This window comes from Ictidomys tridecemlineatus, chromosome 5 (assembly GCF_052094955.1).
Source record: "Ictidomys tridecemlineatus isolate mIctTri1 chromosome 5, mIctTri1.hap1, whole genome shotgun sequence".
Classification (NCBI taxonomy): Eukaryota; Metazoa; Chordata; class Mammalia; order Rodentia; family Sciuridae; genus Ictidomys; species Ictidomys tridecemlineatus.
Window position 1 is genome coordinate 7,646,476 of NC_135481.1, and position 22,831 is coordinate 7,669,306.

At 46.0% G+C, this 22,831-nt stretch overlaps 2 protein-coding genes across 20 annotated transcripts in view; one reads left to right on the forward strand and one right to left on the reverse strand.

Annotated features, from left to right (window-relative positions):
- The first annotated feature begins 4,867 nt into the window (after positions 1 to 4,867).
- Positions 4,868 to 10,508, forward strand: Isl2 (ISL LIM homeobox 2). Of its 3 annotated transcripts, none has more exons than XM_078049204.1 (7): positions 4,868 to 5,102; positions 5,921 to 6,110; positions 6,395 to 6,657; positions 8,343 to 8,626; positions 9,202 to 9,369; positions 9,752 to 9,839; positions 9,988 to 10,508. In XM_078049204.1, exons 1-7 carry the CDS (start codon positions 5,045 to 5,047, stop codon positions 10,113 to 10,115), a joined length of 1,179 nt encoding a protein of 392 aa, XP_077905330.1. In that variant the 5' UTR covers positions 4,868 to 5,044; the 3' UTR covers positions 10,116 to 10,508. The 3 variants fall into 3 exon arrangements, with proteins under 3 accessions (XP_077905330.1, XP_077905331.1, XP_005316895.1); XM_078049205.1 differs by having other exon boundaries at positions 4,869 to 5,102; positions 5,783 to 6,110; XM_005316838.5 differs by having other exon boundaries at positions 4,871 to 5,102; positions 9,752 to 10,092.
- Positions 10,509 to 16,324: 5,816 nt separating this feature from the next.
- Scaper (S-phase cyclin A associated protein in the ER) overlaps positions 16,325 to 22,831 on the reverse strand; it is a 438,325-nt gene continuing 431,818 nt past the window's right edge. For 13 of the 17 annotated variants that reach the window (XM_078049220.1, XM_078049216.1, XM_078049214.1 and 10 more), the window contains 3 exons: positions 22,580 to 22,771; positions 19,123 to 19,174; positions 16,380 to 16,811 (listed from right to left, as the gene is read on the reverse strand). In XM_078049220.1, the coding sequence (XP_077905346.1) occupies positions 16,708 to 16,811; positions 19,123 to 19,174; positions 22,580 to 22,771 (348 nt within the window). In that variant the 3' untranslated portion in view covers positions 16,380 to 16,707. Of the gene's footprint in view, positions 16,812 to 19,117; positions 19,175 to 22,579; positions 22,772 to 22,831 lie in introns of all 17 variants that reach the window. The other 4 variants (XM_078049222.1, XM_078049223.1, XM_078049213.1 and 1 more) reach the window with 3 other exon arrangements.

The window sequence follows — 22,831 nt, forward strand, 5'->3', positions numbered from 1 at the left end:
CTCAAACAAGCCCCCAAAGTCTGCAAAACCTAAATCCACATACATTTATGCAGGATGAAGGAGCTTAGAACAATATTCCGTTTTCCTGCTGGGGAAATTAATTGAAAAATAAGCATCATTAGCACCAAGTCAGACTGAGCTCTGACAGTGTACAGTTCCTCTAATTTGGATGTAGATACTGTTAAAGGGACAAACAGGACCCTAACACTAAACCTGGCACATTTGGCAAGATGCTGGCCACTCTGCACAATCACCGTCCAATCCTGGTTTAGTGCATCCATTCCTTTTGGATCTCAATCTCTCCCTTCTTTCTTCCCTCCACTTCCTTCTCATTTTACCCACTACCTGGATCTTGGCAAGGGGAGAGGTGCTTCTAGAAGAAAACAGAACACTAAAAGGCAGGCAGGCCTAGAGGCCGCAGGCTGGCTAAAAAGAGCCAAAAAACTCCAGAGCCCTGGGCAAGCAGAGCTGGCTGTGTTCCCCCTTCTGGAAAGAGGGGGGAAATGCAACTTTCCCCAAAGCCAACAGGCACCCCTCCTCCCCACAGCCCACTCCTTTCCCAGGATCTAGGACTGGGGAGGCAGTTCCTGCAGCTACCTTCAGAGTGTGATTTGGGAGGAAACAAAGACTCTCTGTGTATTTTTTTTAAAGGGTTCATTTGTTTCTTCTTTCTGTAAGACTCCATGTGGTACTTTTATCTGCCTCTCACATCGGTCCCCTCACCACTGACTTGCCCAAGGACAAGAGCACTGTGGCTTATGGGCTTATTCGTTTTAATATAGAATAACCTGGGCAACCTTGGCCTGTGTCTGCCCACTATGAAAAAAACAACAGACAAAATCATGTCCATTTGGACAGATGCAAGGACCACCAGTTCATAACTCATCTCGTGAACTGATGTGGGCTGTGGGTTTGGGTCTCCATCATCTTACTAATTGTATTGGTATGAGTTATTGGTTTATTGACTTAGGAGCTGCTAAGATTTAGAACCTTCCTCAATACTTCTTTCACAGAAATGTAACCTGTGCAGTCACATGGACCCTGTGCTTTAGAAAGACCCCCTTGTTGGTTTAACATTGCCATTGCTGTATTAGGGCTGAAAGAATCTCCAAAGTGTCTCTCAGTTTCCTGGTTCCAGAATTCTAGAAGGAAATAAGAAGAAGGAGAAGGGTGGGTAAAGGATGGGAAGATTGACTCAGCAAACAGATAAAATAATAAAAGTTGGTATGTTTTAGGTCATCTGTCCTGTTTTGGAAATTTTCTTCCAGCCCCTGATTCCCTGGCTGAGAACTTTCCTGTCTTCTTTTCCCCTATGGGTCTTGTTTTGAGGCTAGGAGCTGCCATTAGTGGCCTGTGAATGACCACCTGCTTTCTACCAGGCCCCCCACCTCCACCTGCTGGGATCTTTGTACACTAAATCTTCTTTGGGGGGAATTGTGAACAGTTCATTTTTTTCTTTTTAGTTGTGTTTATTTATGTATTTTTATGTGGTGCTGAACATCAAACCCGGTGTCTCACACATGCTAGGCAAGTGCTCCACCATTGAGCCACACCCCCAGCCCTTGTGAACAGTTTTAGGCAGTAGTGGTGGAGTGAGGGAGGTTGGGGAAGAAAGAATCCAGGGAGACGTCTCTGTGCTCCTGAAACCTTTCTAGGAGGAGGGTCATAGCTGGTGTTAGTTTTGGAGCTTGTGCAGCGATTCCAATAAGGATAGGGTACTCTGAAGCTAGGAGGCAAAGAACCAGGGCAGGGCCAGATTGAAGGTGCCCTGTGGCTATGCATAGCAGGTATGCTTTTCTCCCACCCTAGTGCTAGACTTCTGGGGGTGGTTGTGACCCAGGAGACCCACATGGAGGGACCATGAAACTGGTTTTACAGCCATAGAGAAGTGAAGGTGTGAGTGATAAAGCCACACTCAAGTGGGTCATTAGTGGCCCAGTGATAAAAAACCAAGGAAGCCAGCACAGTAGTACACACCTGTAATCCAAGCAGCTCAGGAAGCTGAGGCAGGAGGGTTGTGAGTTCAAAGCCAGCCTCAGCAACTTAGTGAGGCCCCAAGCAACTCAGGAAGACTCTGTCTCTAAATAAAATATTAAAAAGTGGGGGCTGGGGATGTGGCTCAGTGGTTAAGTGCCCCTGGGTTCAATCCCCAGTATCCAAAAAAAAAAAAAAAAAAAAGAAAGAAAGAAAAGAAAGAGAGAGAGAGAGAGAGAGAGAGAGAGAGAGAGAGAGAGAGAGAAGGGGCATCCAGACAGACCTGAGTTCACTGCCAGCTCTGACTTGTCCTGTAACTTTCCCTCTAGCCTCAGTTCCTCCTGGAACAAATGGTTTTAACACAACCTACCTGGTGACACTGCTGGAAAGCCTAAGCAGTTAACAACACAGGCTTTGCACTGGTGGGTGCAGAACAAATATTGTCCTTCACTTGGCTTCCTGGCATGGAAGAGGCCACCTTCTGCCAAAGGCTCCTTCTGGGTAGAGTCTCAGAGGACTGGGTTTCCTGGTCAGGAAGGGGATCTTTCTCTGGGCAAGAGAGGGTTACAGGTTGAGTCTAGGATTTTGCTTGGAGTTGCCCCCTCCTGGCCACTGGCACCCCTGATTGATTTACTTGCTCCTGGCAGGGTGAGCAAGACCTGTGGTGGGAGCCTGACCTGGGCCAGGGGCCCCCAGGGGGAAGCCACCTGATGGGGTGTACTTCCTTTTTCTATACCCAACACACACTGTAGAGACTATGTTCACATACACAGACATTACCTATGAATCAAGCTCATACTCAGAGCACACACGGCATCCCCCATCCTCATAGCAAGCACACATCAAATACACAAAGGAATCTCAGCTGACTTTATAAGTCCACTCACTTATAAAGACTTCTCCAACAAGCCCAGACCCACACAGGCACCATGCACTGGAAAGAGGATCCCAACACACACACACACACACACACACACACACACACACACACACCACAGCCATAATGATAACCATTAGAGTGAACGTGTTTCAAGCACTTACTATGTGCCAGGTAGTATTCCAAGGTTTTTCCAGTAGTTAAATTTTTACACAGGAGACATTGCTACTCTTATATCCATATTGTAGATGAGGAAACTGAGGGCAGGAGAATTAAATGGAGATGCCTGACGTTACACAAGTGGCCTGGGGCAGCTCCGGCGTGCAGAGATACTCTCTCTTATCCTCTTCCCCCATTTATTTGTGGAATGCAAATGTAGCATTCTCTCTACCCCTGACGCACTCTGCATACATTCACCGTGAACGCTGTTCGGGGATCTAGTGGCCAGAGATTCAAGAAACTGTTGATAGAGCCTTTGGTAGGCAGTGACAAAGAAACAGACCAGTAGGACTAAGACGTTCCAAAGGTGGAAGCGGTGGTCGCAAACCTGCCCGGGAGATCCAAGAACGTTCACAGTGAGGTGGAGCTTCACTAGAGTGGTGGTCCTAGTGAGCCCTCAGGGCCTAGCCCGGCTTTCTACAAAGCCTCTCCCTGCGCTCTGGGCTGCACCCATTTCCGGGGAGCAGCCGGGATCTTAAACCCACCAGCCTCTGGTTCTTAATAGACTGGCAGCCGCGCGCCCTTGATTCGGTTTTTGGGCTGACACACCCGCGGAGATCAGGGCTTGGGTCTGGGATTCCGGTGGACACTATCTGTAGGGGCTCACCCGCGCCCCACCCAGGCACGTACAGGTTCTCGATATGCCTTTTAATGGGAAAACAACAGACACCATGGTCGGACAAATGTTATTTATAATTCATGAACCGGTTTATGAACCCTTTCAAACAAAACCTACAGAGGTTTTTTTTTTTTTTAAAAAGAAAAAAATATGCCTGGATTCTTCTTAGAATTCAGGGATTTTCTAAGGACTGACAAACCACTGTGTAGATAGTAAATTACCCCACGAGCAATATTTTTTTCCTCTGCTTATTGATGTTGCAGTTGGTTTATGAAAAACCAGAGTTTGTAAAAATCACTGTATTCTGGAAGTAGGACACACATTGGACCCCAGCAGTTTTCCTAGAAGGAGCTATGCAATTTGAGTGGGGAAAGAATAGGGGAGGTTTGATGTCAAATTGAAAACAAACAAAAAGCAAAAAGACAAGAAAAAAGAAGAAGAAAGAAAGCCAGGAGGAAAAGGAGGAGAAAAAGAACGAGAAGAAATAGGAGAAGCCACGAATGATGCAAGGATCAAATTAGGACCCGTCCCCAGAGTTTTTGGATTCTTCATTCTAGCGCTACCCACCTCCAACTTGTTTTTCTACAGGCAACTCGAGTGGTGAAGTCTCAAAAGAGTTGACACAAGTGGTCATTCCCTAACCTCTCTCTCTAGTTTGGATCCTGAGAACAAAAGCACACGAGAAAAGAAAGGTGACCAATTGGACGATGATGTTCACCTTCAAACCGTTCCCCTTTTCCCCAGGTCACTCGTCTCTACAGGGGATTTTTCTTCTTCTTCTTTTTTAATTTATAAAAGAAAGAAGCTTCTAAAGGAGAGTCGGACCCATCTATCACCAGGTATCCATCACCTTGCTGGGGCCGATTGGGGAAACCGCCCAGCAAGCCCGAGAGGAAGCTCAGAGCTGCAGCGACCGCAGAGCCAGCTTGGCGCTGACGCAGGGTCCAGCTGGGATTGCCGGACCGGGGCGGGAGACCAGATCCCGGTAGATTTGAGGGGAGGGGGTTGCGCTCCATTGTTCACTAGGAGCCAATCAGGTTTGGCCTCTTCTTCCCAGCCAATCTCCCTTCACCCCCTCCTTCTACCCTAACCCACCCCGCCCATCAACCCCCTGGTCCCCATCACCTCCCCCTCATCCCTAGCGATTCTGGGGAAGCTTGGTGACGCCACAGGTCCCGCCCTCAGCTCCGGCCCGGGGCGAGTGCGTGCTGACGTCATGCTGCGTGCGGGCCGGTGCGGAGTCGTTCCATCAACTCCGCGGGGCAGGAGGAGTTAGTTAGCAAAGAACCGAGGCTGGGCGCACGACCCTCATCCTTCTGCCCCTGGTCGCACACTTTGCGCACATCTCTTTCTGCATGGTGGATATTATTTTTCATTATCCTTTTCTGGGTGCTATGGGGGATCATTCCAAGAGTAAGTCTTTCTCTCTGTGTGGGTGTGTATGAGTGTGCTTAATATGCAATATTTCTAATGCAGAAGAATGTTTAGTGGATTCTACAAGTGGATTCTATTTGACAGAGTGCTTGAGGGGAAAAAAATAAAACGAGTGCATTTCTCCTATAGGACTGCTCATCCTTTGAAATCTGTTGTTTTGCTTTATAATTAAATACTGTTTCTCGAGCCAGATAGGCTGATCTCAGGGTGTGAATTCTGCTTCTGTTTTGCGCTAAGGCAATCCGATTTGATTTAGGGATGTGGGGTTTTTGTTTGTTTGTTTCCTTGTCTTTGGGTCTCTCAAAGCTGGAAAGATTTATCTCGCTTGATCTGAGATATTTAAATTAAGACATGTCAGAAGAATGAGCAGGGACTCCACTGAAAGCTGATGTGTCTCTGTTGGGATAGGAGGGAGTCGCAGTGAGTGGGAATGTGCTGGCGGAAATGCCAGGACATCACCGTTCAGTATTGATGTCGCGTCTTTGGTGCTAAACTATGTATTCACTCTCGTCTCACCCCAGAGCTTAGTTACAAGATATACTGATTCAACGACCGTGTTCAATGAATGTGATAGCGAAAGTATTTGGAGAGGGAGACGAAAAGCCTTCACAAAAATCAGAATATTTTGTTTTTTCGTTTCCAATTTTCTGGACCATTAGAAAGCTCATCTTTTCCTTGCGCTCACAATTCTTGAAAGAGTGAAAGAACGAGCGGATTGGGTTGGGGCTGGAGTGGCCGAGGACGGCCGGGGTCCGGGCAGCCAGGCCTGACGCGGGCCCTGCGCCCTTCCCCGGCAGAGAAGCCCGGGACCGCCATGTGCGTGGGCTGCGGGAGTCAGATCCACGACCAGTTTATCCTTCGGGTGTCGCCCGACCTCGAGTGGCATGCCGCCTGCCTCAAGTGCGCCGAGTGCAGCCAGTACCTAGATGAGACGTGCACGTGCTTCGTGAGAGACGGGAAGACCTACTGCAAGCGGGACTACGTAAGGTGAGGCTGGAGGGAGTTCGGGATTCCGGTACCGCCTGCTAGGGCCGGGCCCAGGCCTGGGATGGCAACCCGCCCTCCTGCTCCCACCAGGCCCGGGAGACGGCTGTCCCAACCCCGGTGCGTCGGTGCAACTCCGGGCCCAGGACCCCTGCGGGCAAGTCCCCCGCAGCCCCCAGTGAGCCACAGAGCATCTGGGGCGAGAGTCTCCCGGACCCCATAGCGGCGTGGGAGGTGAGGCCGGCTGCAGGCTCCACGCTGAAGCAGCTGGTGCCTTGGGCCCCCAGGCTGTTCGGCATCAAGTGCGCCAAGTGCCAGGTGGGCTTCAGCAGCAGCGACCTGGTGATGCGGGCGCGGGACAGCGTGTACCACATAGAGTGCTTCCGCTGCTCCGTGTGCAGCCGCCAGCTGCTGCCTGGAGATGAGTTCTCGCTGAGGGAGCACGAACTGCTCTGCCGCGCAGATCACGGCCTCCTGCTTGAGCGCGCTGCGGCCGGCAGCCCGCGCAGCCCCGGTCCTCTCCCCGGAGCCCGCGGCCTGCATCTGCCAGGTAAGCCGTGCGCTCGGGCTGCGCCTCCCGCCTGCGTCGGTGTCAGTGGTGTGTGTATGTTTTTGGGGTGCTATGCTCCTGACCCGAAGTGATCAGTTCCGTGAGGTTGCCTCTGCTGTGTCTGTTTTTCCGTATGAATGCGGAACTGTGTGCTGAGAGCCAGGCTGTGTGTTCGTCTGTGTCAGGCAGACATTGCATGTATGAATTTGGGGAATTGAGAATTGTGTTCTCCGTGACTGGGAATATGTGGGACACACTGCTAGGAGAAGCAGAAAGTGAATGCCAACAGGGGATTTTAAATGGTGCCTGTCGGAGGGACTTGTATTTGGAATTTCTTCCAGGAATATGTGTTATTGTCGGAAAGGAAAGATAGGTTTGCCTGGGGGTGTATATGTAAGTAATACATCTCCCAACTGGGAGCTGGGAAGGCACTCAGCCAGTCAGGAGCCCACTGAAGGCCAACCATCCAACAAAGAGGTTTCTGTAATTTGTATTATGAGGCCCAATTTGATCACAACTTAGTCAAATGCTTCTTGGGGAGAGAGTATAAGGGCACAGCAGTATTCCTGTATCAAAGAAAGCCCTCACTAGGATATTCTGTGTGCTAATCAGGAGCTGCCTAGAAACGGGATATTAATGTAACCATAGGCAGGCCGAGAAAGTGAGAAAGCTTGGGACCCCAGCCTCAGCTAGCCAGTGGCATTATAGCACAGATATTTAGATCAGGTTGAGCCTCTGGGTGCTGTGTGGCTTTGCAACACTCCTCCCCTCTCTGGATCTCTATTTCCTCCCTATAGAAAGAGGAAATTGGGCTGGATGGGTTATTTGTAAATATTTATCTGGACCTAGAAATGCCTAGGGGAACATTAATCAATACAGCGTGTATCCTTGAGTGTATAGACCAGGTTTGGATAGGACTGTGGTACAAAATGAAGCAGATATTGAGTGTAACCCTGTCTGGGATCTGGAAGGGGCTCCCCTTTGTTTGTGGCGGGCTGTCTGCTACAGGCTGCAGGAATCGGGCTATTTCCCAGGAATTGGGAGAACCCGAGGTTAATTGAGAGTGCCAGCATTTTCCGCCCGCTGGGCCAGGGGAGTCTGGAGCCTTGGGAGAAGGGTCCTAGGGCTCAAAGGCCCCAAGGCAGGCAGGAAGGAACTGTGTAGGGCCCTAGAGGCCGGTCCTTGCCCCAGGCCTGGTTTTTGAGACGCGTGGCGTAGGCCTGACGGAATGGGCTCTGAACGAGGAAGAAGGGCCCTCACAGGACCCCAGGAGTGGGAGATCATCCCTGGATCCCAAAGTCGCGCCTCACCCCGGGTACGCTAGTTTCCCTTCTCCCGCCAGAGTCCCGGGCGCGCCTCCGGTCTCTTCCTCGGAAACTCCGACTTCTTTCGGAGGACTTTGCTAGTCCCTAAGGGGCCCTAGCGGCTCTCCTAGGGTCGGGTGAGTGGAGGAGGCATAACCTGGATAGTCACTGTGGTCCCCAGCCCCGGAGATCGCAGCAGGGCAACTCCACCTGGGAGCAAAGAAAAAGGGGAAAACGCAAAGTTCCTTTGAGAGAGGAACAATAAACGAAATAAAAGGGAAACGAAATCGGGCCCTGGAGGGCTCTGCCGCCCGGAGGTTAGTCTTTGGGCGAGTAGGTGGCTGCCCTTCGTTCACCTCTCGCCCCACCCTGTCCTCGCAGACCCTGGGTCGGGCCGACAGCCCTCGCTGCGTCCACACGTGCACAAGCAGACGGAGAAGACGACCCGAGTGCGGACTGTGCTCAACGAGAAGCAGCTGCACACTCTGAGGACGTGCTACGCCGCCAACCCGCGGCCAGATGCGCTCATGAAGGAACAACTTGTGGAGATGACCGGCCTGAGCCCGCGGGTCATCCGCGTATGGTTCCAGAACAAGCGGTGCAAGGACAAGAAGAAATCCATTCTTATGAAGCAGCTGCAACAACAGCAGCACAATGACAAGACGGTGAGGGGCTGCGCCGCCAGAGGAACGGGTCGGGTGGGCCTCGGTTCCCACCACAGTATCTGTGCCCTTTTATGGGCGGGCTCTGGGGAGATCAAAGGGGAACCGGACTCTCCAATAGCAGGTGTTTGTACCATCAGAGCAAGACTTGCCTTGGGGTTTAAGGCTTTCTCATTAATTTGTCTAAGGTGGGGTAGTCTTGTCCCAGTAGCAGCCCAGAGTTTGGGGTCCGAGGTACAGTGAGGAACCCTGGTGTCATGGGTGTGTGCAGCGCCTGGAATTTGGTCTGGCGTGTTGTGTCTTTCAGCATGGCTCCGTTTGAACACATCCTCTGCATACCCAGGGAGGGATGGTAGCACAGGCTTCTTCCCTTGCTAGGTGGCTGGCTCCCAGCACTGACGGGTTGCACATTTCGGGCCTCTGGTTATTTCAGTGGAAAGTAGGGCTCTTCCGCCTTCAGTAGGGTGTGCGCTTCTCCCCAAACCAGTGCAGGCCTAAAATTCTGAAGCTCCGCTTCCAAAGGTGACGTAAAAGGCAAGTCCTAGCTTGAGCGCCCAGTGTCTTTTGCTTGTCCGCAGAGCCTGCAGGGACTTACCGGGACGCCCCTGGTGGCGGGCAGCCCCATTCGCCACGAGAGCGCGGTGCAGGGCAGCGCAGTTGAGGTGCAGACCTACCAGCCTCCATGGAAAGCACTCAGCGAGTTCGCACTCCAGAGTGACCTGGACCAACCAGCCTTCCAGCAGCTGGTGAGGCTCTGCCCTACCGCCCCGACCTCCGGACTCTTGGGGTGGGAATTTAGCCTTTTAGCTGTAGTGGGAAGGGGGCTACCAATGGGACGAGGGGCTGGCAATGGGGAGAGTGCAGCGGGTCTTGCAGTCTCACCTAGCCCACAACACGCTTTCACCCAGGACTTCCTGGATTTAAGCATACACAGGACGGATGGCAGCACCCCGCATCCCTGTCCTGGTTCCTCTGCGTGCTGCAGGGGACCTGCTTTTCCCTCCGCAGGGTTTGCTCTCAGCCAGCGGCTATCCCCTAGGGGCATTCCGTGACACTGAGAGCAAGGCTCGGAGGGCCAGCTCTGGTGTGGTTCACCTGCTTCATCCTGATGTCTCCACCCCACCCCAGGTCTCCTTCTCCGAGTCCGGTTCCCTAGGCAACTCCTCTGGCAGCGACGTGACCTCCCTGTCCTCCCAGCTCCCGGACACCCCCAACAGTATGGTGCCGAGTCCCGTGGAGACGTGAGGGGGGACCCCTCCCTGCCAGCCCGTGGACCTCGCATGCTCCCTGCATGAGAATCACCCATGCTCAGGCCATTCCAGCTCCGAAAATTCTCTCGCCTTTGTAATTATTATTATTTAAAGAGAGAAGACCGAGAAAAAACGGTCAGGACAGCCAAAAGCGCCAGGACGCAACCTGCTTTCACCAAGACTGGAGACCCCTGCTCCGAGGACTTTTATTTTTTTCCAAACCGGAATTTGGGATTTACTAGGGTTAGCTCTGCCCCCTCCTTTCTCGCGCTCCACTCCACCACCCACATAACCACCTCGGCGTGGAGAACATGCAGGGCTCTTCCCGGGCCGGGCAGGCTCCTGCCCCAAATCTGCCCAAGCGCTGCCCGGCGGCTTCGCCTGGGGTTTTGCGGGGAAGAGGACAGGGATAACCCAAAGGAACAGACACTCAATCCCCAAAGCGCATGATTGCTGGGAAAAAGTAGAAACAAGACTTTCCTTTAAAATGTTTAAATTATCAGTCGACGGAGGACAGAGTTGTGTGAGCCTTTGCCGAACAAACAAACGTAAGTTATTGTTATTTATTGTAAGAACATCCAGTTCATAGTGGGACGAATATTTTGATCTTAATAAAAAATAATTCAATGCCTAGACGCTCCTGTGTGCTGTTGGCGCAGCGGGAGACTGGACCAATGCAGGTTCTAGGGTTCCTCTGCGTTCCACACCGGGCTCCAGGGCTCACTCCCTGGCTTCGCACGTCGCTGGCCAAGGAGCTCCGGCTCCCAGCGGGCCCGGCCTGGCGGGGATTGGACGTCACGCGGGGGCGGGGCCGTGCGTCTGGAGCTGCTTGCGAGCACCGAGGCCCTTCCGGAAGCCGGCGTGCGCTCCCTGCCTGCGGCCTCTGGGGGCCTCGCGGAGGAGGTTCGCGGGCACGTGAGGCCGCCTTGTTTGGTCCCCTCTGCACGCCCCTGGCGGCTTCGAGACCTACTCCTTTCTAAGCAAGCTCAGGCTTTCGAGGGCGAGACTCATTCCCTCTCAGCCACATCTCAATCCCATGCCTCCCCAGCCCTAGAGCGGACTGCGCCTGGGCGCCCTCAGAGGCTGGGGCTTCGGGTTCTCGCTGCACTCTAGGCCTGCAGCAGTCGGGTCCTCTTGCCACTTATTTTCCCAGGGAAGGCTGAAAGCCCCGGACGCATTGCCCAGCAGCTCTGGCCCTGCCGCCAAGCATCGAGGCCGGCCCGGGGTGACCAGGGGGCCCGACCCCGGCCAGATCCGGCGGTCACGATGCCCGGTCCTCCGTGCTGTCCCAAAGTGGATGCGCGACATGATCAATCTCGCTGCATTTATTAATTCCCCAGTCTAGACAGAGGAGAAGGCCGGGCGGCGGCTCCTTATCTGCATTTGGCATCACCTGCAAGCGATACACTGAAGGAGCCACAACAAGCCCCCTCTAGGATGGCTGCTGCCGGGGGAAAATAAGTCCACCCAGAACCAGTCTGGCGTGTCCTTGGTTTATTTTCTTTCCAGATCCGAAATGGAGGGGGTAGGAGATGGCCCGGGTGGGAGGGGGCTGGGAATGGCCCCTGGATATGCCGTGCCCAGGTCACTTGGTGTGACATTTCAAACCCTTGCGACTTGTTTTCTTGAAAACTGACTTTCGTGATCGCAGGAAATAACCTAGAGATACTGAATCTCCAGCAGGCCCCCGGGCAAGCACACACACACAAAACGGTAGGCTCAGGTTTTACCCTTTACAAATATTTAACCCTTTGGCAGCCTAGGACAGTTCTTTCCGGAGACCAGCCCTCACTTGATGGACTGAGGCAGTTGCCAAACTACCTACCAGCCAGTATCTCTGGCGTTGAATTTCCATTTCCTTGTCCATAGCGTTGAATGACGCACAGTGCCTCCTTCTTTGTACAGGGGTTGTTGTGAAAGAGGGCCACGCCCTAACTAAATGGTGGACAGTTGCCATCCTAGCTTAGGTAAAAGCTAGTAAGGAAAAATGTGCCTAAGGGCCAGCTGCAGTCGCTGGATAGAGAGGAATAGGTGCCTTGTGTTAGAGAACCTTAAATTTAAGTGTACCTGGCCAGAGGCAGAACTTTTTGGCAGGATGCCTTCATACATACTCATCCACTCCCCACTCCCAGCCCAAATGGAGATGGAAGGCTTGCTGGCAATTATTGAAAGAAAATGGGAAGAGGTGGGAAAATTGAGCCACGTTTATATCTTATTTCCTGAAAGCCAAGGTGATGCTAGCACAAATATTAAAAAGAACATTCCCCTTCTTTGGGATTTAGGAAATAGTGCTGCAAACTTAGAGATAAGGGAAGAGATATGCAGGGTTAATGAGGAACAGCTTTACCTCTCAAGTGCCCAGAAACGGTTTTAATAATCAGGGTTAGGTTCTTTGAGGCTTCATTCCCTTAACTTAGACCATTCCATCCCATGCAGAAATACAGATTTCTTCTTTAACCTCCTGACTGGCTATTGGACCAGGGACTAAACTTCCAATAAATCTTACTTTTGAAAACTTTTGATTTATTGGGTTTTCTTTTTTTGTTAAAAAGGAAACAACAGGTTATTGAATAAAGAATTTCATTAGTCATTGTTAATTAGCTCTGAATTTTTGCTTTTGACAGGCTGCAGTATTTTAATGCTGTGAATTGAAATATCTACCTATTAAATTTCAATTATCTTTTCTCTCATCATCCATAGATCATAAACCTAATTCCTCTTTACAATATTTATATGAGCATTTTTTCAAATATTGGGAAATTACCCAGTTAAAGTGGTTACTGCATATTAAGATGCCTGTATCTCTCTATATTACTGTGTCAAACATCATAAACTTTTTCTCTTGTTACTAGCCACCCAAAGGGTGCATTGTTTTCCTTGCTGGTTTCCAGGAAAAGGGTTCGTTCTATAGCCTTCTTACAATGGTTTCCTGGTGAGGTGTCCGAGATCTATGGTTGGTTAGTTACCTCAATAAATATCAGTTTTACTGGTTCCCAGATCATCTTTAAACATACTCTGTAATACAGTAGGGATTTCCCGGTAAATTAAATTACCTGTAACAATTACAAGTGTTGTATTTTATGCTAACTGAACTTTTAACATGAGATACCCACTTGAGTAGTAAAAACTCAATTCAAGAAGAGACACCATAGATGGATAATTGGAGTGAGTTATTTAGCTAGATATTTTTCAGAATAAGATTTTCTCAGAAGATTTATCTAATAATTTGAGTAGCTCTATGAAATTGAGGCAGAAAAGGGATTCCCAGAGATGAAAAAGTTTATGGCACACAATTTAATACATATTGAAAGACTGCATAATTCTGGGAAATTCAGTCCCTGTGGCAGTATTCCCAATGAACTTTAATATTTAATGGGTGTGGAACAGAAATCAGCCTTTCAGTTTTGAATATAGAATATTGTAAATCTCGATTTTGTCAGAACTGCAAAGACGGTTTAAATAAGGCATTGTTTAAGATTGGTCATTAGAAAATTTGAGATTCTGCCTCTGCTGCCTAGGGAAGAGTTTAAACTGCCACATATTTAGTAAGCCTGTTTTCCCATGTGAGTGTTCACCAAAAGACATCAAGAGAATTAGTTGAATAGCACCATGCTAGAAAGAGAAAACAATGGATGAATAATTATTTGCAGAGAAGTAAATTCCCAATGGAGTTGTGATAAAAGCAGGAAATTCAGAGTTTATTAAGCTGATGGAGGGAAGATTAGAGGCTTTTAAATGTGGGTCTGATTGATGTAAAGGTAAACTTTGTTGAAAATACTGAGATGAAGTGCAATAATGAGGATTGTTTGACCAATTATAGAGTAGCACCTTGTTGATGGAGACTGTGCATAGAAGAAGATGCAGATAAATAGAGCTAGATTGAGTATAGTAATGGCAGCAGGAAAGGGCATAAGAAAATAACTCTATTGAGATCCAGATGTGGGGAGTGGGGAGCAGCTCAAATTATAAAGCACTTGGGGCCCCAGCATCAAAGTTTCCAGAAGGCGGGAGTGCTTGGTGAGTGCAGCTTTGGGCCACCGGGAGAGTGGGTCAGGGAGTGAACACAGAGAGGAGCTGGAAGGTTGCGAGTTTCCTTGAAGCAGGATATTTGAGTGAAGGTGCGGTTTGAAGATTGGAGACCCCAGGGCTGGGTGTCGAGAGAGGAGAAGCAGAAAGGGAAGGGAAAGAATAGGGAGAGTGAGGAGTGCTTTCCCAGATTGAGACTTGAGACTTCCCAAGAGCATGGCAAGGAGACTTGGAAGGCATGACCCAGGTGGTTTTCCCAGCTGCTCTGGGGAAGGTAGAAGGTGTCTAGGGGAGGAGAAGGTGAGGACCTAGGTCAGGGAGGGCCAGTTCGGGATTCGAGGTCACAGCTCTCGCTACTGCCAGTAACTGCAGGGCGGGAGGGGCTCCGGAACCAGGCAGGAAGCGGCAGCTCTAACATCCTGATGTGTGTGTGTGTGTGTGTGTGTGTGTGTGTATACACGTGTGCGCCTGTTTGTGTGTGTGTGTGGGGGGGGGAGTGGGGCGGGGGAGGACAAGCCCTGCTAAGCTCCGGGAGAAGCGAATTGCGGTCCGGAGGCAGAAATACGGTTGGGCCACTGCGTTGAGCGTTCAAATGTTGCTGCTCCCCAGAGCCTTGGGCAGCTTTTTCCGATTTGACTCAAATTCTGGGCTCTAAAGCCCCCCAAAATTGTTGCTTTTGCCTCAGTTGTACCCAGTTCGACCAACTTTCCAGGCTGGGTGGATCCAGCAGAGATCTTTCATCTTGGCCCAGTGTTGTTCGCTTGTGACCCCCGAGCCTCGGGAAATCCCGAAGGCGGTCCCTGTCCCAGGAGAAATCCTGTAGTGGCACCGGCAAATTGGAACAAGATGTGCCCGCATTCACCTGGGCGTCGCGCTCTTCCATCTCGGGAGAGTTTAGAAGTCATAAACCCCGGGGGAGTTGGAGCTTAAATCCCGCTGGCTCGTCCCCGCGCACATTAAAGAAGGAATTGGAGACCTCCTGAAACTCGGAGACGGGAGGCACCAAGGAGCCCTCGCAGGGTCCCCGCGGGGTGGGGCCGGGGTTTCTCTCTCAAACCCTCACCCGCTCCGGGATGAGGGGCAAGGAGAGCATTCAATTAAATGTTGAATTGTGAATTCTGGTATGGTTTCTGGGAGGTTAATCACAGCTGTCTCAATTATTTATGGCTTTTTGGCAAATTTCCCGCCAGATAAGAAGTATATTCTATTGGGGAGCGTCTTGCAGGAAATCTTATAAATACTTGATGATTCATTTCAGCTACAAGGATCCCGTGCCCAGGCCCGAGAGCGCTGGGCCGGCGGGATTCGGAAACTCCTCTCCAGGTAGGGAAGCCGGCGGCGGCTGTGGGTCTGGGGAGAAGCCTTCGGTGACACCTGCCTCCGCCCCCTCCGCCGCGCTAGAGCTGGAGAATGCCGGGGTCTGGCCTCGGCCTCGGGTGCTCGGTCCTGCCGCTCGGCGAGAGGCGATTCTGAGCGACCCCCGACTGGCGGCTGCAGTCCTGGGACCCGCTCCCAAGTGGAGGGGCCTCTCGAGGGCCGGGATTTGGCCCTGACGCCCCCGACCTGGAGTCGAAACTTGCGGGCTGGTGGCCCAGACTAGGTCAAGGCCCTGAAATCCTGAGGGTCCTGCTGCTGCGGCGGCGGAGCGCCCAGAGCACGGGCAGGACTTGCCTCCCCCGCCCTAGCTTTTAAAAAATTGGACCTCTTTATTTTCTCTGGATTTATAAAGTAAAAACAGCGTATTCATAACTTGGCAGATCTGTGAGGGTCCAAAAAGAAGTGTCTTGAATATTAAGTAGGTAAGCTTGCATCTAAAAAAGGTAAAATTTATGTATTTTCAAGCCCGACTCCCCCGCCCCCCCCAATAGTCTTGCGTTTAATCGGTTTTTTTTGGGGGGGGTCAGTTTTTTTTCAACGAGATCTTTTTTCTTGGTAATGTTTGATTCTTATCTGACAGAAATTATTACTCACGTCACTCAACGAAGGCTTAGCACTGACCATTGGCTTTAGGTGGAGAAACGAAGAGAACGCATAGGAAAAGGTCAGCACCTCCCAGGTCCAGCCGTGAGCAGGGCATAGTAGTCTAAAACTTATTCAGTGCCATTATGACCCTCTGTTTTACTTCTGCTTGGGTGTGGCTTTACTTCACAGTTATTTGAGAAAATACTCAAGGGTGATTGATGCTTTCAGGGCACTAAATTTTATTCAGAATAATTTCAGTTAAGCAATACTAACCGAGATCCTCGGTATTTTCTGCCAGAAAAGCTTGGGCAGACCAATTAATACAACGCTCCGAATTCACTTCAAATACACCCCAAACAATGCAAGTAGAATGTAAAAGTTGTAAACATCTTTGCTCTGAACCTTAAAAAGGAAAATTTAGAGCTGGTAAACTTTGATTAAATCTTTAAGATAACTTAAGAGCTGGAATTAACACTTTTATTTCAAATTTGTATTTTCTTAACACAAAAAGTCAACACTGAAAACAGAATAAGTTATTTTATTACAAGAACAAAACTGACTTGCTAATTTTGTATCTAATTTTGCCCATATTACAAATGCAAATTATGTATTATCATAGGATGGAAGTTAAACACACTCCAAAATATAGTGTATAAATGAAATAAACTTGCAAAATTAGGAAGAATATTAAAGTATCTACAGTTATTATAAATAGTGCAAAGTATATACCATATCTACACTGTAGGGGGAGAGTATAAACACATGAGAAGGAGTTTTTTAAGGAACTTTTGTTTGAACAATTTAAAATATTAACAAGGTACTCAAACACAGAACCAAACAAAACATTTATTTTTTCTCTTTTTTCAAGAAAAACTGTCGAGCTTCTTCCCAGGCCTGCTGAGGAAATCTGTTAGCCAGCTCAAGATAGTCTTGTGAACCAAGACATTTTCCTGATAGGGAGAGAAAAAGATTAAATTAAATTAAGATAAAATTAAAAGAGATTAAATTTAAAAGATTTCTTTGCAGTTTAAGAAATTAGACCTATTTTAATGAGTACAACACAGACATCACTTCAAAAAAACCATTATACATTTTATGTGAATAAAGTGATCAATCTCTATACCCACCTATCTACAGTATAAAATATATTTTAACTACAGTCCAGTTTGTGCTTCCAGAATATTGAGACATTAAACTATATGTAAAACACTATGGAAAAATTTGGTTTTGGACTCCAGAATTAAGAAAATAACTATGGAAAGTAAGTACATGAATGAAATAAAATTTCATATATTCTATCTTTAAATTAGTCTTGAAAGGGCAAATCTGCATATAAATGGTTGATTTTTTTTTTTTTTGGTACTGGGAAGAGAACCCATTTGTATTTGCCTAGAATACATGATAGGCAAGAGCTCACACCCCCCCAGCCCAAATGATAATATTTGTTTTAAAAAAAAACACATGAATTTAGTTTAATATAAGTTTAAAATTGTCCGAATTTGGAATTCAATTGCCTACCTAACAGAGAAGAGGGAATGGTTAAGAGCCTCACTGGCCAGCGATATAGGTAAAGCAAATAATCTCACAGCCAGGCAGTGGGCATAAAAACTAAATGCTTCCTCGGCATTGAGAATGTGGAGCTCCCAGGAATTGCTTTTATACTCAGAGTTTTATCTGTGCAATGAAGTCAAAATGTAAGCAAAAAGAGAACAGATGTTCTGTCCATGATACAAACTAGATAGGTGGAAGAATTTTTTTTAATCAAGTAAGCATAATATGAGCTGTCGTTAAGGTAGTGTTGACTCTTTTAGAAGAAAGCATAGACCAACTGCTTATTTGCTGTTCTGTGAGTCAAGTCTGCTGTAACTGGGGAAAGCATGAATAACCACGGAAGATGGTCCTTTGGAAAAGAAAGAAGGTCGAGACTTCCATAGGTCTCAGCCCACTAAGCAGATGGAGGCAGCTCCTGGGGACTGCACTTTCCAGAAATGCTACAAATGGTGATTCATCTTTTTTGGGCAGGCGAAAAAGTAAGAAAAGAATATTTATATGTCTTACTGGCAAATAAATAAATAAATAAAATTCTGTACGATCAAAAATAACTTTATTAGAGGACTTTTCTAAGTATTTTCATATATTCAAAAATTTGAAAATTGTTTTGTAAGAAATAGTAAGAAGTTATACAGATTTTTCTCCAATAGCTTAAAAAAAAAAAAGAAAAAGGCTGTGACTGAGTCAGGGCAGAACTGAACTTGCACACTAATTCTGGCTTAGGCAAATGGTACTGATTATAATGTTGACTTGCATTTCTGAAGAGCTGCATAGCTTTCTGTTTACTTTACTGAGTACCTGAGTCAACAACATATGGCATTTTTTCCTAATATTGTAACAGCTTTAGTTATATTTTCTCCTATGTACATTACAATACCTGCCCACTGTAGATTTCGTGTGTGTGTGCGTGTGGCAGAGCTCAAGGTTTCTCCAAGGGATTCTGAGTGGACACTTCAGAGAGTGCTATTGGGATGCAGACATCTGAATGAACACTTTAAATTTTGTCAAACTAATGGAAGAATTGGTGAAAATCTTGACTAGGGTTCTTATTGACTGGAGATGCTACTGTGACAGCCAAAGACCAAATTGTATTTATCAATTACAGTCTGGGTGACAGAATTTTTAAAAATAAAAAATGCAGTTTAAAATTTGATTCTGGTCACAGGAAACTCTCAGTGAGAACACAGGGGTAAAAAAGTGCATAAATCTTTGGCCCTTGGATACTGCTAATTTAATGGCTTTTCTCCAGGGAAAACAATAGTTGTCCATTAAGAAGTCCAAGTACTTGAATTTAGGGGGGAAATATGGGCTCCTATCATTAATAACTTTATTCTTAACATGGGTAGAGAACCAAACCTATGTAATTCCAGCATTCATGTGAGCAATATAGGCCAATGTTAATGATATGATTATCTTCTGTATTTCAAAGTGGCTCTTTAGTGATTATTCACCATTTAGTATATTTGCCTGAGGTAAGAACACAAAGATGTTTTGTGCTTTTCTTTTAATTACATAGATTTCTCTGCACATTATACTGCTCTTGGGTTTTATGACAAAATTGATTTCTTTACTCAGAGAAATATTTGGTATGTAAACCTCAAGTATTTAAGGTGAGGTACTAAATTAAATTTTTTTTTAACAATTCCAGAAAAGAGGGTGCAAACATGTTCTTTTGGCTAACACATGAAATTTAGTTTCTACGTACCGTACCTTTGGGCTGGTAAGACTGGTTATCTGTCTGACCTGGAGCCTGTGCAAAATCCTGTGTGAAAAGAAAAGTGTTTTTATACAAAAACCTTGAGTAGAGAGTTTCACTAAGGGAGGTTTAAATATACTTCTGATTCATGCAACCACTTTCACATGCATAATCTGGAACCCAAACATAAAGGCTAAAGAAAGTGATGTTACATAGTCCAGGTTCTCATAAATTTTAACCAAATAGTGATGACTTAAATCTTGTTAAATACTACCAGGAGCCAGGTTGTTGCTTACTTTGGAAACTACAACTTTATACCTAGTAAACCTAAAATTTAAGCCAAAATTACCATTTTAAGCTACTGACCGATTTTTAAAGACTCTTTAAAAAGTACAAATATAGCTGGGTGTGGGTGTGCAAACCTGTAATCTCAGAGACTCAGGAGGCTCAGGCTGGAGGACTGAAAGTTTGAGGTCAATATCAGCAACTTAGTGAATCTCCATCTCAAAATAAAAAAATAAAAAGGACTGGTAAGGTAGCTCCGTGGTTGAGCGCTGCAGGTTCAATCCCCAGTAATACAAAAAACAAAAACAAACAAAAAACCAAAAACCAACCAACCAACAAAAACAAATATAACAACACTTATAGATGTTCTGCAGCTTTTTTTTTTTTTCCAAGTTATGGGGATTGAACCTAGGATCCAATCAATGCACACTGGGTAAGTAGTCTATCACTGAGCTAAATCTCTTACCAACTTAAACTTTTTGTTTTGAGGCAGCGCCTCACAAAGTTGCTTAGGCTGGCCTCAAATGTGATCCTCCTGCCTCAGCCTTTCTAGTAGTTGGATTACAGGTATGTGCAACTGTGTATGGCTTCAGCTAAATATTAAAGTCTGGTATTTTTACTTTTAGATAGAAAGTGAATAATGTAGATTGCAATATGTAAATCTTTTGAAATCTGCAATAAAGCATCAGCTCCTATTTTTTTTTGTTTTTAGTTGTCAATGGACCTTTATTTTATGTATTTATATGTGGTGCTGAGAATTGAACCCAGTGCCTCACACATGGTAGGCAAGTGCTCTACCATTGAGCCACAACCCCAGCCCCTGAAGAACCATTTTATAAACTACAATCCAATGTACTGTCATTCTCCTGAACATATTTATAGAAAAAAAACTTGATTTAACTTCACTAGTTTAATATGATACACAAATAAGCAATATGTGAAATTTTTATAGATCTGCAAAAATTTTATGTTAAATATGGATTTTTTGGAATAGAGAAAAGAATATTTAGAAGTACTTTGTAATCAATATCATATAAAATGGAAAAACACATTACCTTTACTTTAGATTCTGATATCATTTGTACTTTTATAAGTTGTTTTTTAAGCAGTTAAAGTGTGAGTGGCATAGGTGGCACAGATGCACAGCTGTCTTTCTTCAATATCACTTTTTGGTTGAGGCTTCTGTTTTCATGCCACTAGAAGCCGCATATCACCTTCTTGCAGTCCCTGTTCCCACCTTATTGTTCTCTATAGCACTTACCATCATTGACATACTATGTGTTTGTTTGTTAGTTCATTTATTTATTTATATTCAAAGTAATATCTTTGAAGGGAGGAGCTTTAATTTTTTTGGTTTTTTTTTTTTTTGGTGTTGCTGTAGTCCCAGTGCCTAAAGCAGTGCCCAGCCACAATACACATGCAAAAGTTACCTGCTAAATACAAGAATGAATAATCTGAATGGAAAGATGACATTTAAAAAATTCTCTACAATGTATCTTTATTTAACTTAATCCTAAAGCACTAAGAATATATGAAGAATTCTCTGTTGATATGATGGTTAAATAAGTTTTTTTTTTTTTTTTGGTTACTGGGAATTGATGCCTGGAGCGTTCTACCACTGAGCTACCTCAAGAGCCCTTATTATTTTTCATTTTGAGACAGAGTTTTGCTAAGTTGCTGAGGCTCATCTAGAACTTGTGAACCTCCTACTTCAGTTTCCTGAGTCTCTGGGATTGTAGGCATGCACCACTGTGTCTGCCTGTACTATAAGATTTTAATTTATGCATAAGACAGTTTGAAAATCCAACATGTATATCTGAATGTCTAACTTGAAAACATTTTCAGAAAATGGAACCCAGAGTGAAATGTAATAAGCTGAAAATAAGACATTTATAAATGTAATTTAGTTGTTTTTATTAATTGTGATCTAATAGAGGGTAGTTTAGAAAATGTAAACTACTAATCATTATCTAAGGTAAAGAAGGGTTGGGGAACTCATTAGTCATCCTTTATGGTTCCCAAGCAGCTGGGCACTCTCATGCTCTTTCCACAGTGGTCAATGTATATTAGCTAGAATAAGGAACAATACTACAACAGAATTCTGCTTTCTGTTTCACTATTATGTAAAACGGAAAGCAATGTCTTCTAATCATATATGTATCAAGGAGCAAAAACAATGATTTTATAATGGAACATCTGAAAGATAATGGGATATTTTCAGAAAATAAAGATGTATAATGACACAAAAATCAGTTATTAGTAAATGTTAAAAGAACAGCCACGGGCTGGGATTGTGGCTCAGCAGTAGACCGCTCAACTAGCACGTGCGAGGCCCTGGGTTCACTCCTCAGCACCACAAAAAAAATAAATAAACAAAATAAAGGTATTGTGTCCAACTACTTCTAAAAAATAAATATTTTTTAAAAAGATTAAAAAAAACAAAGAACAGTCACCTTGATATCTCTGTTGTCAGTTGACTTGAGTTAATTTAGATATGGCAGTTATTATTTTGCTACAGCACTAATTCTACAGCACCATAAGGCTGTACTTAGTTTTAGATTACAAAAAAAAAATGCAGGGGCTGAGGGTGTGGGCTCAGCAGTAGAGTGCTCACCTAGCATGTGCGAGGTCCTGGATTAGATCCTCAGCACCACATAAAAATAAATAAATAAAATAAAGGTGTTGTGTACAACTACCGCTAAAAAATAAATATTAAAAAAATGCAACATAACAGGCTTTTATCTGCCCCTCTTGGAATGCACATTTGTGAGAATCACATTTTAAAAATTACAAATAAACCGAAGTTATAATCGTTTTTCCTTTAGCAATTGTTACCTGTTCCCTGTATCTAGACTTAGAGCAAGATGAATACAACAGTCAAAGCTGTGAAGAAGTTTATGGTCTTTTATATACATTTTGTAAATATGGGTTTCCATTTCACTAGTGGCAAAAACATCCTTTCCTTGCAGTTCTCCATGAAAAAATTAAATAATTTTTAACAACCGTAGTTCTATTACTGAGATTTTAGAAACTATCCTGGTATTTAAGAAATCAATTTTTAAGTACAGAAACTGGTGAAGTTTTTCAAAGACAGTAAGGAGGAAAGAACAGTTGATTCACTTTTGCTTTTCAGTTGCAGTAAATTTACACACAAAGCTAGAGAGTTCGGCATAATGTAGGAGGTACCTGAATGAATGTGGCCAGTAAAATACAGCTCATCTCTTGCTCCAGAATGATCTTGTTCTGAAGGTTGTTGTAACAAGCAGCAATAAGCGAAGGGAACAGCACTTTGATCAGCCGTGGGTCACTGAAATATTGGAAGGGCAACTGGCAGAGCTTCTGCAGCACTGTGGGGTGGCGGCCAGACTGCACGATTACCTGCGACAGAGGAGGAGCTCAGGTCCACTGCCAAGAGCCCCAGTAACACACCCCTCACTT